Source organism: Arctopsyche grandis, chromosome 1, assembly GCF_051622035.1.
Source record: "Arctopsyche grandis isolate Sample6627 chromosome 1, ASM5162203v2, whole genome shotgun sequence".
Taxonomy (NCBI): Eukaryota; Metazoa; Arthropoda; class Insecta; order Trichoptera; family Hydropsychidae; genus Arctopsyche; species Arctopsyche grandis.
The window spans coordinates 13,013,166-13,029,900 of record NC_135355.1 but is presented as its reverse complement, the minus strand read 5'-3'; the positions used below and the strand labels follow the sequence as shown (position 1 = coordinate 13,029,900).

The following is a 16,735-nucleotide window of genomic DNA, read 5'->3' as shown; positions in this document are numbered from 1 at the left end:
ATAATAGAGGTCCCAAGAGGGAGCCTTGTGGAACACCAGAAGGAATATTCATCCATTTCGATATAAATCCATTTAATGAGACAGCCTGTGATCGACGTGTAATGTATGAGGTGAACCATCTATAGAGATCACCATGAATACCGATCTGTAAAAGTTTTTCAAGGAGAATATCGTGATCAATCCTGTCAAATGTCTTACTATAATCTGTATATATAGTATCAACCTGAGACCGATCGTTCATGGCATTAGTAACGAAATCATTAAATAGTAGTAAATTTGTTGTAACTGAGCGTCCTTTCTGAAAACCATGTTGTTGCATACTAAGAGATTGCGAGATAGCTGGAAAAAGTTGGTCGTACACTAATTTTTCTAATATCTTAGCAAATATACATAGCTTTGATATAGGCCTGTAATTGGAAATTTCGTTTTTTTTTCCTTTCTTATGTACAGGAGATATGAATGCTGATTTCCAGATACAAGGTACAAGGCCCTCACTAATAGATCTTTTATAGATAATGGTTAGTGGTAAAGTTAGGCTTTCAGCACATTTTGAGATAAAAATTGGAGAAATTAAATCTGGGCCTGCTGATTTATGAATATCAGTTGATTTCAAAATATTTAATACTTTTTCACTTCGAATTTCAATTGATCCAATTTCAGAGGAAGATGTGACAGAACAGACGTTGGTTGGTAAGGGATAAGAGGAAGTCGATTGATTAGAGACCGGTTTAAGGAACGTCGAGTAAAAGAAGGAAGAAAACAAATTACAAATGTCCACCCCCGTATCAGCAGTAATGTCACCATGATACAGAATATGAGGTAGGACGTTGTTTTTGTTCCTTGATTTAATGTAGGACCAGAATGCTTTGGGATTCAAGGAAATGTCGTTTTCTACTATAGTCATATAATTTTTGAAACATTCTTTCTCTAAAGTTTTTGCCCGATTGCGTAATAGTACAAAGGTATGATGGTCAGCCAGGTTGTTATAATTTTTGAATTTCTTAAAAAATTTGTACTTTTCCTTCAGGACTTTTTTTAGGGGTGCAGTATACCAAGCGGGAAATTTTCTACTTTGAACATGTTTCTGTGGGATATATTTATCCCTTAAATTATATATAAGATTATAAAATGAATTTACAGCATCATCAAGAGAAACAGTATGTAAATAAGACCAAGAAACAGAGTTTAATTCATTTTGAATCTCGTTATAGTTACCAAGATCAAAAAGGAATCTAGTATAAGGTTTAGATCTAAGTGATCGATAAAAAGTTAGATCAGCAGTAATTAACAGAGATTTATGATAAGGATCCTCAGGAACGAGAGGATCTAAACAGGCATCTACTACCAAATGTTCATTTGATAAAACTAGATCAAGAATACGGCCGAATAAGTTAAGTACTCCATTATATTGTTTAAAATTACAAAAATGTAATGCATCAATAAGAGTCATTTCGGTGCTTCTTAACGAATTGATAGGTATAAGTCCTCCTCTGGAGATATCCTGGGACCATTGGATGTTACTTAGATTGAAATCTCCAACGATTAAAAATCTATCATCCGGGTAGTTAGTTGAAATAGTAGACATGTTTTCAAGAAAATTAGTAAGTTGAGTATTAAAAGAATTACCTATGTTCTCAGAACATAAATACAATACACATATATGAAATTTGAGAAGGTTGCGATGATTAGTGGTGCTGCGTAAAGTGAGAGATATCCAGATATCCTCCGCAGAAGAGTGCCACTCTGGACGTGAAACAACTCCAAGTTCACGCTTAGTTGCCACAAGGCAACCACCACCACGTTTTTGGTTTAAGCTAACATAATTACGATCTCTTCGCCACACTATATATCTTTCATCAAAGAGTTCCTGATCACTTATAGTGTCCATCAACCAAGTTTCAGTAAGCAAAATAATATCATAATTGGACATGTTTATATTTCGTAAAAAAATATCAGTTTTTGTACGGAGACCACGTACATTTTGATAATATAAATTAATAGAATCCATTAAGTGGTCTCAGAAAAATAATAAAAAGGTACACACACATATATATATATGTGCATATACAAATGCATATAAACACATACACACATATGTACATACAATTATACACGAAAATACACATGTCAATATGTATGCAAACATAAAAATGAAACGTATTAATAGAGTAGGAAAATAAAGCACATGGAAATAAGGAACATGGAAAGTACACAGAATAAAATATAGCAATGTAATAAAAATAAGATAAATTGTAAAACGTAAATAGAATTGGCAATTGATGAGTACGTAGTGATAGACGTGTAGATATCTAGAAGCATAAATATCAGCAGTTATGTGTATATGAATATAAATATACACATACATACTTGCATCCATAGAAGCGATACGGAATTACCGAGCAAACCATCACTCGTGATACCAATTGAGTTAAAATAAAATTAATAAAGCGAATTATATAGTTTTTTGGCAAGTATTTGTTCATAATATAATAATAAACAATGATTTAGATGACAATTGACGATAGAATTGAAAATAAAGTGCGTTTAGAAATATAAGAAAGAACCAATAATTAATAATGAAAACAAAAACCATAATATATGGGCAGAATGTCGGAAACATTTAAAATTCCTACCTGTGGTTCATTAAATATTTTGATAATGTACATACATACATATCACATTTCTTTATCTATGTAAGTGTGAACTTATAAAAATAATCTTTTAACAATTTTAAGAAATTTGAATTCAATTTTTGATAAAAGACTTCCTAGTCCACATTTATGTAAGTGGCCCTTATGAATCGGCTTAAACTAGATATTGGATAGTCATTTATTTAACGTTACTAACAATGCAATTCATCATGTGTATTTCGATAAATTGAAACAAATATGATTATTGTATCAAAAATAGAATTTTTGGTATTTGGAAACATCTTAAGCTAAAAAAAGACATTCTGTATAATCAGCAATTCGTGAAAAATAATATAGGAAATCAAAAATTTTTTTTTTTTTTCAAAAGTCAGTTTCGGCATGTCTCAACTCCATTATTATCAATGTGTCTTAACAATATACATATATAATATGTAATTTTATATCTATGGACTATATAGCGCTCTGATTCATATATTACATATATGCATGAATCAACCACTTCTTTTCAAAATACTTTCGTATCGCAAGTATTATTTGACAATTTGCGCGTTGATGCAAATTTGAATCAACTAATCATATTTACGATTTGAGACGTTCGTTGGTACAATCAATCACTGTTTTTCCCTAAAAGTTTCAACGCACAGTTCGTTCCAATTTTAAAGTTCAAGAAATTGTTATTTATAATCAAGGATTTCACATATAAAATATAAAGTATATAAAATACATGATGGATTTATCATTTATGTACATACAGTCGCAGTTTCGGAAACCGGAACACCATAGAAAAATGTGATTTTGCGTGAAATTTCAGTGATCTTAAATAAAATAAACACCTAAAGTCATTAAAATGGTAGATTATATCATAGTGCTTTATTTTAACGACAATCGTTAAGAAAAGGAACAACAAAAAAAAGGTAGGGAGAATTTTAGTCCGAGCCGGTTTTTATGTTCAAACGCAGTCTCCACAGTTGAATGAAATTTTGAATGAAAAAACACAGTTGAGCGTAAACTTTTAATTTTATTAGTCACATGGTATTATTTACAAATTATAAAAAATTAATAAATATTTTGCTAATTTTGCTTATTTTTGAAAAAATATATATAAAAATATCTTATGTAAAAAGCCAAAAAAGCGCCGCAGGCGAAAATTTTTTTCCAAAAATCTTCACATGGTCGCAAAATGGTTAACAAAAGTCGACCATCAAAATGTATCACTATATCAAAAAATATACAAACTTTCGGAAAAATAAACGATACACATCTGTTTTTGAGACAAAATAAAGTAAAGGCGACCTTTCTAACGATTCGCTCAATGGGGTGAACAATTTCTAAGAATGTTACCCAAGGCATACCACTTAAAAACCAAAATATATTTGCTTCAAAATAATAAAATCTTTTTTTTTCAAAGCACATAGCAGCGATTATTTTATTAGTTACACAAAAGTAACATAATATAAGAAATAAACGCAGCATCCATAGATCCATAGTATCTCATTAATCATTAAATTCATAATATTTTCTAAATTCACCTATTCCTTAATTTAGGGGGGCGAGTGCCCCCCCCCCCCCCAAATTACGTCCCTGAAAACAAAAAATGCATAATATTTTCAATTAATGTTAATCGAAAATCGAGATTTTGGGGAGGGGCCCCTATCCTATGTTTCTATATACATGGATGTGTCTAGATTAGGAATAGATTTTATATTCGGAATCTGTTTAAAATTGTGTATTTAAATCTTACTATATCGTCGAAGTATAATCAAATGTTATTTTGAAAGTATGTATGAAGTAAATTTTAATCGCTGATTGATGATGAATCGTCCTATCAAAATTGTTTTAAGCAATTCAGTTTATATTATTCACGGAAATTTGTTTATTCCCATTTTTATTTCATTAGGTAGTTGTTACATAGGTTGGAAATATTACATAACCTTGAGGTTGGAAATGGGCCCGGTAAAAGGGCCAACGCAAATGTTGAAACTTACATTTCGAGCCTAATAAAAAAAGTTAACCGATCCTTGGGCTGTTAAAGCAGGTATTAGTTGTTTGTGTATATCGTAAGAAATTTGTTTTGTTGAAATACCCAAACTCTAGGTCCCAAAGTGCAATATCCTATAAATTTTTACACACGTGAAATAGTTAAAAAGTTATTTAATTTTACTGAGGGCCCATATTTTCTAACGGATAGTGGGGCCCACATGCCATAGGGCATGTACGCTTGTATGGCCAGTCCGCCACTGGACTATATATATATATATATATATATATATATATATATATATATATATATATATATATATATATATATATATATATATATATATATATATATATATATATATATATATATATATATATATATATATATATATATATATATATATATATATATATATATATATATATATATATATATGTATATATATATATATATATATATATATATATATATATATATATATATATATTATTAGTCACATTGCGATGGTCACAAAGACAATTTTTGCCATTAAAATCGCGAATACGCAACATTTGGCACTCAAGTTCTCATTAATATGATAGTTATCGTTATTATTAGTATGATGGAATTTTCGGCTGCCAGATGTTCCGTTATAGAGATTTTAGTGACTCTGTGACCAGTAATTACCGAACCGTTTGAATGCATTGAACGTTTTCATTTTGAACTCCAAATCAGATCAAGAACCTTTAAGCAAGTAGCAGCCATTTTTCAGACTATCTAAACCAAGATTCACATATCTGCCACCGAATAAGAATTATTTATTTTTTTCTTTGTGTATTTATGGGTTCGGTGATTACTAGTCACCGGACCCTGAGGGGGCCGTGTATTGTTCAAATGTTGTAAATGCATAGTTTAAGGTTTGCCGAACCTCTAACAATGCATTTACAAAGGATTTACAACAATGGAACAATGAGCGGCACCTTGGCTATCCTACTTCTAGTGATTACTAGTCAAAGTGAACCAGTTACAGGACAATCGGTCGCTCTAAATCGGTCACACATGATCACCCGTCACACTAAAACTGGTCACACCCTAAAACTGGTCACATACTAAAATCGGTCACGAGAAAACTGGTTGACCGGTTTGACCAGTTTTCTCGTGACCAGTTTTAGTGTGACGGGTGATCACGTGTGACCGATCTAGAGCGACCGGTTGTCCTGTGACTGGTTCACTATGTACTGACTAGTAGTCCGTTTACCATATTTATGACTTGGTCGGGGGGTGAAACCCTGACTTACAGCGTTAGGTGACAGCAACCCTAGCGGCGTCACTGCTCCTAACTGAGAGAAATTTATTAGTTTAATCTTTGCAATTGGCGTTAATCTAGATACATAATTGGAATCTCATGAAAGCGTATTTTTATTTTAAAAGTATATGGAGTAGATTTAAAAAATATAGGAATTATGTACAAATATCTAATGTATCGAGTAGATTTGCACATTTATACATACAGTTTTGTGGGAGAAGAAAAAAATACCCTTTAACTAATTCTAAAGCAATGTTTTCATCAAAACCAGTTTGGGTTTAAGCAGAATCGGCCGTGGCAGAAACACGGAAATCGGCATTAAGAGTCGTAATGACGGCCATATTCCGCGAGCCGCTATACGCGAGCATCGGCTGTGACAGTCACTCGAGTCACGCAGTCGGAGACAATATCTCGGCGTCGAGGGTGACCGGTGATTGGTGATTGTCGTCAGTGGCCGAGGTGGTCTGGTCGGGTCGGGTCGGGTCGGGTCGGGTCGGGTCGGGTCGGGTCAATGTCGGGTGCAGAGCCAGATGTGAGTGTGGGTGCGGGTGCGGGCGGTAGCAATGTGGTGGGCAGCCGTTGGCGATTGAGCGCTTGCTTGGCGGCGCATTCGCTGGACGTGAGAGGAGTGGCTGCCACTCTTGACGGCTGCATCGTCTCCGCCTCCAGAGACAACACGGCCAAGCTTTGGCATCCCACGGGGTAATCCCTCTTCCCTTCTTCCCTTCTTCCCTTCTGCCCACTAACCTCACTTTTTTCAATTCTCTACAGATCGCTTGTGCAAACTGTCAATTCGGAGCGTGCCCACTTTGGAACTAAATTTCAATTCTTACCAAACAGATTCAAACCCAAAAACAAAAGCGTTCATCGCCACTGAAAATACTATCAGTCACGATGACTCGACTTTTTTGTACCAAAAATACTTTAGTCGTTGCTTTGTCACGTGTAAGCATAAACATACTATTATACAACTAATAAGTCTAATAGTATGTCACTAACCATGGTGTCGCATTTGGGTACCTCCAATGTCATTATGACCTAATTTATACATAATTTCGACTCATATTTATGATATGTGTTGTAGGTCTACCAAAATGCTTGGTTTTATTTTGCGCAATGCTCACTATTTCCAAAATCCAAGTATAATGGTGTTGCTTTATTGTTCGCTTGTCCGGAGCATATTAGAGTTTGGGTCTGTAATTTGGTTTCCCACTGTAATTAAATTTTCTCTCTTGATAGAAAGTGTTCAAAAAAAGTTTCTTCTATACCTTTACACGAGGAAATATAATTATTACCCCTATTTATTTCCAACTGCCTTTTTACAAGGTGTCCTAGGCTTTGACTCACTATCTTCGAGAAGAATTATTGCCATTTCTAAATATTTTGGAGTATTAAAGGGAAATATTGACAACCCTGGCAATGGCAATAATTCTTCTCGAAGATAGTGAGTCAAAACGTAAGACACCTTGTAAAAAGGCAGTGGGAAATAAATAGGGGTAACAATTATATTTCCTCGTGCAAAGGTATAGAAGAAACTTTTTTTGAACTCTTTCTATCAAGAAAAAAAATTAAATTTCAAAGGGAAACCAAATTACAAACCCAAACTCCAATATGCTCCGGACAAACGAACAATAAAGCAACACCGTTATACTTGGATTTTGGAAATAGTGAGCATTGCGCAAAATAAATCCAAGTATTTTGGTAGACCTACAACATATATCGAAAATATGAGTCGAAACTATGTATAAATTAGGTCATAATGACATTAGAGGTACCCGACTGCGTCACCATGGTCAGTGACATACTAATAGACTTATTATTAGTTGTCATGCATATTTGGTGGGTGGCTAGGCTAAATGGTAACATGAACTCCAACAAATTTCTAAAATATCTGAAAGAATTTAGCCCGACTTTATCCTCCTATTTGGTCCTCATTCTAAATAATGTATAGTACTAAAATTAATATTGTATTTTTTTCTACCCGTATCCTTACCTTTTATTTTCAGAGTTAGAGATTTTTCTAATGTAGTTACTTACAAAGGTCACAATAATTTTGTATCGTCTGTGTGTGTTCTTCCACCATGTGAGAGCCATCCTGAGGGTCTCATACTGACTGCTAGTAATGATAAAACTATTCTTGGTTACAATATTGATGATCCCATACCAGTGCTCGTATTAAAGGGACACGAAAATACTGTTTGCTGTGTTACTACTGGACACATACCAGGAATCATTTTGAGGTTTGTTACTATATGTGCATATAGCGCTTAATCGTTTGTGTATTTACTTTCTACGTTTTATAAAAAAAATTTTACATTTACATAAATTTTTTTATGTGTTGAAATTCAAGCGCCAGTTGGGATAGTACTGGTGGCATATGGTCAGCGAATAATCCTGAAAAACCTTTACATATTCTCAAAGGTCATCAAGCTGTCGTGTGGGGAATAGTCGAATTAGGTAATCACAACATAGCAACAGCGTCTGCCGATAAAACAGTATGTCTATGGAGTTCCGATGGCAAGAAACTCAAAGCTCTTTCTGGTATTTATGAAATTTTCTCACACGTATAATATGTACTTGTAGAGTTGATAGAGCACATTCTTACTAATCAAATCATGATTTTCAGGTCACACAGATTGTGTGAGAGCCCTGGCAGTAGCCAGTCCAGAAACATTCTTAAGTTGTGCAAATGATGCGTCAGTACGACTTTGGACTAATCAAGGAGAGTGTTTGAATACTTTCTTTGGTCACTCAAATTATATTTATAGGTACTTTTTATTACAGATGAAACTCTTCGTGTAAATGAAACATTTTCATATGTTGTTTAATATTTTTTTAGCATTTGCTCAAACCCATTTGTGGAGGGCCAATGCTTTGTTACAGGCGGGGAAGATTCCACAGTGCGAGTGTGGTCGGGAGGTGATATTATTTGCACCATTACACTGCCAGCTCAATCTGTTTGGAGCGTTGCTTGTTTATACAATGGGGATATAGTAGCAGGTAGTTAACTTTCAATCAAGGTTGTGAAGTCTGATCAAAATTTACAGACTCGGACTTTTTGTTATGATTCGACTCTGACTCCAAATTTAACGAGTTTAGTAAAATCGACTTTTTTTACCAACGTATAAAACTATTAGTAATGAAAATAATAGCGATATTCAATATATAAAAAATTAAAGGAATTTAAAAAATCACTAAAAGTTGACATGTAACTCAATCTATTGAATTATTGGTAATGTAAAGGTATAAATAAAAATTAAGTTCATTAATAGTGTAGGTGTATGAATTCCATACACAAACAATTTAATAAAAAAAAAACCTCGTAAAAATGATAATCAAAAAGGTATACAGTAAGATGCAGAGAAATCGCATCACTTTCAATTGTTCGATGTTTTCGATTTTTTTTATTACATGAAGCTATACACAAGTTTTTTTGGTTTTATTATTTGATTTCAACTATTTAACATGTTTTACGATTAAAAAAGATTATTTATATTTTTAAATTAAGGCGAGATACGAATTTTAAAAAAACATGCAAAATAGGGCATTTTTCTTATATGTATTTCAAATGTCTCTAGCTAAAATAATATTACAGTATATATTTTTCTATGAATTAAAATACATAGGCAATGGACATATGACAACAATAAATAGTAATATAATAATTACTAGACAATCGTCTTGCTTCTATGATGGGATGGTACCTGCCGGCTGGGACAATACGACTTTTTTTAGTATGTCGTCCGAAATTTTTGCAAACCATACATTTTCAACAGTTTTTTTAACTCATAATTTGCCCCAGGGTGTTGTTTTTATTCCCTATAGACTATAGACTATGAAAAAAATTCCCAAATTTTTTTCATAGTCTATAGTCTTCACTGTGCCATTGAAAAAACGTAGCACCCCCATGCCGTAATACGAAAAACATCCCCAAATCATTTGGCCGCCCGGTTTTCAACTATTCTAGTAACACACTGATAACTGAAATGTTCGTTTGGCTTTCTCCTCATCCAATTTATTCTGTCGGAGTTGCCAAGATTAAACTTTCTCTCGTCAGTAAAGATTACATTCTCCCAATCATCTTAAGTCCAAATTTTGTGGAATTTTTCGCAGTAAAACCATCTTTTTCCATATAACTGCCGTTAAAAAGGGTTTAGGGTCACTAAAATGACCAGACAATAGTCCCGACTTACAACCTATCGAATATTTACAGGCTATTATAAAGCAAAGGGAATAAAAACAACACCCTGGGGCAAATTATGAGTTAAAAAAACTGTTGAAAATGTATGGTTTGCAAAAATTTCGGACGACATACTAAAAAAAGTCGTATTGTCCCAGCCGGCAGGTACCATCCCATCATAGAAGCAAGACGATTGTCTAGTAATTATTATATTACTATTTATTGTTGTCATATGTCCATTGCCTATGTATTTTAATTCATAGAAAAATATATACTGTAATATTATTTTAGCTAGAGACATTTGAAATACATATAAGAAAAATGCCCTATTTTGCATGTTTTTTTAAAATTCGTATCTCGCCTTAATTTAAAAATATAAATAATCTTTTTTAATCGTAAAACATGTTAAATAGTTGAAATCAAATAATAAAACCAAAAAAACTTGTGTATAGCTTCATGTAATAAAAAAAATCGAAAACATCGAACAATTGAAAGTGATGCGATTTCTCTGCATCTTACTGTATAATTTAAATTCATGATTTTTATAAAGAAATAATTAAATTTGAAATTATTTGAATAAAATTGGAAACTAGTTGACACATACCATAATAAAGAAAACAATAAAAAGGAGTCAGAGTTGGTTGATTTTTTATAACTCCGACTCTGACTCTGCTTGAAATATTCAGACTCCACAGACCTGTTTTCAAAACAAGCATCACAAATCTCAACAATACAATATTTACTTAAATTTTCTTATTTAAGGTTCAAGTGATGGTTTAGTCAGAGTTTTCACCAGAGACATTACCAGACAGGCCGATGAATCCACTTTAAAGCAATTTGAAGAAGAGGTAGTCAAACTTCACGAGGCGTCCACTCAGGAAATCGGTGGTGTTAAAGTTACCGAGTAAGCATTACTTATTAAAATAGTTTTATTATGAATCTAAAATTAAAACAAATGTGTAGAATGGAGTTTGTTTATGATTTTTAGTCTCCCGGGACCCGAGGTTTTATTCGAGCCAGGGAAAACTGATGGGCAAACTAAACTTGTGAGATCAGGAGCAAAAGTTAAATGCTATTCATGGGATGCAGCATCTCAGAAATGGAATGAAATCGGAGATGTAATGGGGTCAGCAGGTCCTACAGAAGGAAAACAAATGTATCAAGGAAAGGTATTATATGTGCATATATATATATATATATATATATATATATATATATATATATATATATATATATATATATATATATATGTATATGCAGGGTTGAAGAGGGGAAGGTAGCCGGGGTAAAGTTCCAGGGCCCGTATCGGGACGTCCGACTGATATTGATATTTTATATTATTCTACATAAAAATAGATGTATTTATTTAATGCTAATTGATTACTATTTTTCGATGCACACATTCTTCTTATCCAAGTGAAATCGTACCTATTATATCATACTTTCTTATTCAATGATTTTCAGAATTTAGTTCTGACAGATTTTTTGCATATTAAAAATACATCTATAAGATCTTTTTTTTTATTTGTTATAGGGCCCGGGATTCCTCTCGGTGGCCCTGTATATATGTATATAATCATTTTTAATGAATTAATACGAATTATTTTTAGTTAAATGTTTTTTAAGAGCGTTTTTATCAACTATATTATGCTATATAGGAATACGACTTCGTATTTAGCGTAGACATTGAAGATGGTAAGCCTCCGATAAAACTACCTTATAACCTAGACGAAGATCCATGGGTTGCTGCTCAAGCTTTCATTCATAAGTGCGTTTATTGCATTTTAAATCGAATTCCCAAAACTATGATTTGTCGCGATTATTACGCTTTGTTTTTAAATTTCAGAAATCAGTTACCACAAGCTTACTTGGAACAGGTGGCTAATTTCATTGTTCAAAACTCAAAAGCTGGAGACAATCTTCCCATCAAAGACAGGTATGTATATGTATTTCAAATGAGTATTCAGTTTTTTTTTATCTTTAATGTAAGTAATATTATGTCTTTAATTTAAGCGGCTACATGGATCCTTTTACTGGTGGCTCTCGCTATATACCTACTGGTGCACAAAATACTCAGGGTGCTGCTCCAGTCATTCCTAATTCTTCTGTAAATAATAAATCATCACAAGGAAAAGAATCATTTAGTTATTTCCCTCAAAAGACTTATTTAAGGTTGAATTAGCTCATTTCGATTTCATTCAATAAAAATAAAAATAAAAAATTATATACATATTTTTTTCTAGATTTGACAAGGCTGATTGTGGTGCGATATTATTCAAATTAAAAGAATTTAATAGTAAAATCAACGATATAAATTTAAGAGTGACTGATAATGATCTTGAAGCTGTGATGATGCTCGCGGACCAGGTTGACTTTACTACTCCATTTATCCTAGATCTGATTTATTCTTATGCATTAATGTTTTCTGTATTATTTCAGAAGTCCGGTTTTAACTTAGACGTAGTAAATAAATTAAAACATATATTGATGTGGCCTCAGGGTAAATTTCAAACTTATTTGTGTCATATAATATAATATATGCAGTGTAGTAAATATTTTAAATATATTGTAGAATTGCTGTTTCCTGTATTGGATACTACTAGATTAGCAATACGCGATTCAGATACAAATGCGGAGTTATTCAGTGCGAATGATTTTGGACCAATTCTGATGAAAATTATACGGAATAATTTGGGACCAGGTTTGTTGTAAATATTCAACACATCAAACTATCAATTCCAGATCATTGTTGAAAGGTTTTAAAATTCTTTTATAGGTAATCCAGCCGCAAACCAATTATTATCTCTTAGAACATTTGTTAATGGGTTTGCTCATAAACATGGTGAACTGTTAATTTTAAAAGAACACGAGAACATATTGAATGTTTTGATCTGTTTACAAAATTTCAATAAGAATATGCAAGTATGTATACAGTGTCAATATCGTTTTTTTTTTTTTTTTTGCTGCTATTGAATTGGATTTTCATTAATTTTACGATTGCAGATTGCCATTGCAACATTTCTATTGAATTTGTGCGTAGCTTTGGGCAAACAACCAAACACAATATTCCTGTGTCAGTGTGTACTCGAAATGTGTACAAAGTTCACCGAAAACGAAGCGCTGTTTAGGTAATACTAATTTCTTTCGATCCTTATTTGAAATATTTGATCTTTCGTCATATTTTGATTTTTTTTTTATTATTTAGGATTCTAGTTGCCTTGGGAACACTTGTAGTGCTAGCACCAAAAAAAAGTGATATTACTAGCATTACCAATATGCATTCGGAATTTATAAAAAAACTTCAACTCTATAGTACTTCGGATGCTGCTGCAGATCCAACGAGACAAAAAGTTTCTGTATATTCCCAACAGATATTACAATTATTATAAAAGCTACTGTTCCAACTAAAAGCTTATTTATTTTTGTCGAACAATATTCTTTATATTTTAATAATATAATCAGAGTAACCAATAATATATTTCATGTCTTTTAATTTAGATTTAAGTTTAAGATTCAACACACAATATAACAATAAAATTGATTTTATTAATTTCTTTTACATTTAAACAGACTACGCTGAACACAATGGTCAAAAATATTATAACAATACTATTCACTTACAAACTAATGATACAAGGAATGTTCACACATAAAACGAAAATTAATGAATTAATTTCATTTTTTCCAAAGTGATACTTTTGAAATACTTTTTTAATATGGATGGTGATATTTCATTAAAAGAAAAAGGTGGTCAGCTGGGATGATTATTTCAAAGATAAGATTCAATGTAGAATTTATTTTTTTACACTAAATTTTATAACTAATGTTTTATAATTTGGGTATGAAAGTTTCAACCGAGTGGTACAATACATATTAATATGACAATGTTTATGCATAATTTTTACCATCAACATACTATGTACATATAGATATGGCATACATACACATATGTGTAAATTTTCGTAAAATGAAATTAAAATAAAAATGCCAAAACTATATGTGTATTGTAAACAATCATAATAATAGAATAATTTTACAAATAAACATTTTTTAATTGTTAGATTGCAGCGTTAAAACTACAAGGAATCTAAAGTGAGTAATTTGCATTATCTGAGAACGATGAAAACTCACGACAAAAAAATCATATCAATATTTCTTAAATATAATTTTAAATACAAGCATACTTTCTGTATCTTTGAGTGAATCAGTAAGATATGTTATAATAGGAGGTATTGCATCACTATACATGTAGATTTTAAAAATAAATAAAATGTTCAATAACAGGAATATATATATATATATATATATATATATATATATATATTAAAATTTGAACGAAATATAATGAAAGCCTGTACAAGTGTGAAATAATTTTAGGGGATACATACACATACTTTTTCGCTATATATTTATATATTTATTTATAGAAATTTATATTACACATTTTGAAGCCAACAATAAAAATTAACAAGTTTACACAATTTAAGCGGCACAATACTGATGCGTCTCGACGCGGCTATTTTGCAATTTATTGTGAATCGTTTTAAATAAAATTGGGCGACATATTTTGTTCGTTATACGTTATATTGAAAATGAACATGGTGATAGCCGAGTCGAGAGTCAAAGGGATCTTCCCGTGCGGTGCAGATAAGATGGGTGGGTGTCTACACCTTGTCGCCCATTTTGACTTTGGAGGTCATGTAAATGCCGACGATGAGGCCGAAGAGGCCGATGGCAGAGCCGAAGATCTCGACGATGAGGATCTTGACGAAGAGCGCCGAGTTGGCGGCGTCGGCGAGCGCGGCTCCGGAGCCGACGATGCCCACGGCCATGCCGCAGAAGAGGTTGACGAGGCCGACGGAGAGCCCCGCGCCGAACATGACGTGGCCCGCCATGTAGTTGTTCTCGAGGATCTGCGGCGTGGCGTCGAGCACGGTGTACTGCTCGAGCAGGCCGGAGAGCACGATGGCCGTGATGAGGCCGTAAATGGCGACGGCCTCGCAGAAGATGACGGAGATGAGGTTCTTGGTTTTGATGCGCGGCGCCTTGACGCCGCCGCCCACGATGGAGGTGCCCGTGGTGTGGATGCCGGCGGCCGCGCCCACCACCGACAGCGACACGGCCAGTGCGATGCCGAGGCTCGCCCACATGTAGGGCGAGGCGCCGCCCAGGAACCAGCCGGGCGACACGCGCTCCCCGCGCCCACTCAGCACGTGAAACACCACCACCAGCGTCACCACGCTGCCCAGCAGCACCACCGCGCTGTACCCCACGACCGCTCGCACGCCCATTCTTTCTGCACTCGCACTCGCACTCGCTGTCACACTGTCACACTGTCACGCGCAGTGTCAGCTGACTGACACCACCGCCGCCGCCGCCGCCGCCGCCGCCAACTTGACGACACCAACCACTCCACTACACTCTTCGCCACCACGCAAATACTTCTAAAGGTCTGTTCATACCTAGTCAGCACGTACTGACTTCAGCAGGTATCCGGCCGTACGAAAAGTATTCTTTGGTACATTTCGTATGGGTATATTCATACCAACCGTCACGTTTACGCCACGGCAGGCTTACAGCAGTACCCGACATTTCCTGTTCATACCTGACAGCAACATCCGTTTTTTTGGCCATCGTGGAAATATACACGCGAATTGCGTGCCATGAGTCAGCCGCTTTGCTGTTTTGGACCAATTATTATCGATAGTGACAGTTGACAGCTGTTCAATCTTTCGACATGTTTTTGGCGCTGACAATGCTTCCTTAAATTTTGTAGATTTTTTGGTGATTTGTGTTTTTATTTTATCCAGTATTGTTTCAAATTGGTATCGATTCATACGGATATATTTAAAAAAAATTTGTCCATCATCCACAAGCTCCTTATACAGTGTCCAAAACTCTCCTTCAGTTTTTCTATTTTTACTTTATCTATGTACGTAGTAACAATAGATGAAGTTTTGTGATCATGCGAAAATTCGAACTCGAGATTTTGACTGATTCGAACTCAGAATCGATCACTGATCACGTTTTCATGATCTAGAAAAAATGTGTGTGTGTGTGTGTGTGTGTGTGTCTGTGTGGGTGTGTATTTTGGGGATATTTTTAACACCGTTAGTCCTATCGAACTGAAACTTAGTATCGGTTTCTGAAATTCTTATCGACACGACCTAAATTTTTTTCAAATTTTTAAGTTGACCGGAAATGGTACCTCGCCTTATAGGTGTCCTCTTTTTTTAAGTTTTTGAATTCAATTATCTCCCAAACCACTAACTGAATCGGACTGAATTTTTTTTTAGATATAATACAAATAATAATTTTTATAACCTCATATTTTTTAAATATTTCTATCTGAACCGGAAGCAGTACTTTTACTCTAGAGAATCAAAGTTTTTTTATGTTTTTTTCAGAAACCTTTTGGTTTATTGAACTGAAATTTCATATCTAGAAGTTTAAGTTTAATACCAAGTTAATTATAAAATTTAGTTAGCATCCGTCAACCGGAAGTAGCAGTTTACTCTTGTTCGATTTTTCTTCCACTATTTTTTTCGACCCCTTAAACATGTGTGTTCGTCACAAAAAAATTCAAGTATAATTCTTGTATCAATTTGATGAAAATAAAAAAAAATTATTATATTTTA

General features: G+C 33.7%; 2 protein-coding genes across 2 annotated transcripts; one reads left to right on the top strand and one right to left on the bottom strand.

Annotated features, from left to right (window-relative positions):
* The first annotated feature begins 6,239 nt into the window (after positions 1–6,239).
* Plap (phospholipase A2 activator protein) lies at positions 6,240–13,645 on the top strand. The gene is made up of 16 exons (XM_077434395.1): positions 6,240–6,619; positions 7,924–8,157; positions 8,268–8,458; positions 8,544–8,685; positions 8,757–8,917; positions 10,860–11,001; positions 11,086–11,266; positions 11,756–11,865; positions 11,944–12,033; positions 12,111–12,269; positions 12,341–12,464; positions 12,537–12,597; positions 12,670–12,798; positions 12,874–13,019; positions 13,101–13,225; positions 13,303–13,645. Exons 1-16 carry the CDS (start codon positions 6,429–6,431, stop codon positions 13,484–13,486), a joined length of 2,370 nt encoding a protein of 789 aa, XP_077290521.1. The 5' UTR covers positions 6,240–6,428; the 3' UTR covers positions 13,487–13,645.
* Positions 13,504–15,496, bottom strand: LOC143914338 (V-type proton ATPase 21 kDa proteolipid subunit c''-like). Its single transcript, XM_077434530.1, has one exon. It carries the CDS (start codon positions 15,386–15,388, stop codon positions 14,762–14,764), a length of 627 nt encoding a protein of 208 aa, XP_077290656.1. The 5' UTR covers positions 15,389–15,496; the 3' UTR covers positions 13,504–14,761.
* Between the last annotated feature and the right edge of the window lie 1,239 nt (positions 15,497–16,735).

Coding starts and splice junctions, on each gene's coding strand:
- Plap (XM_077434395.1), top strand. CDS start 6,429: ATGTCGGGTGCAGAGCCAGATGTGAGTGTGGGTGCGGGTGCGGGCGGT. Junction 6,620..7,923: donor AAGCTTTGGCATCCCACGGG/GTAATCCCTCTT, acceptor TTTTATTTTCAG/AGTTAGAGATTTTTCTAATG. Junction 11,267..11,755: donor AACAAATGTATCAAGGAAAG/GTATTATATGTG, acceptor TATGCTATATAG/GAATACGACTTCGTATTTAG.
- LOC143914338 (XM_077434530.1), bottom strand. CDS start 15,388: ATGGGCGTGCGAGCGGTCGTGGGGTACAGCGCGGTGGTGCTGCTGGGC.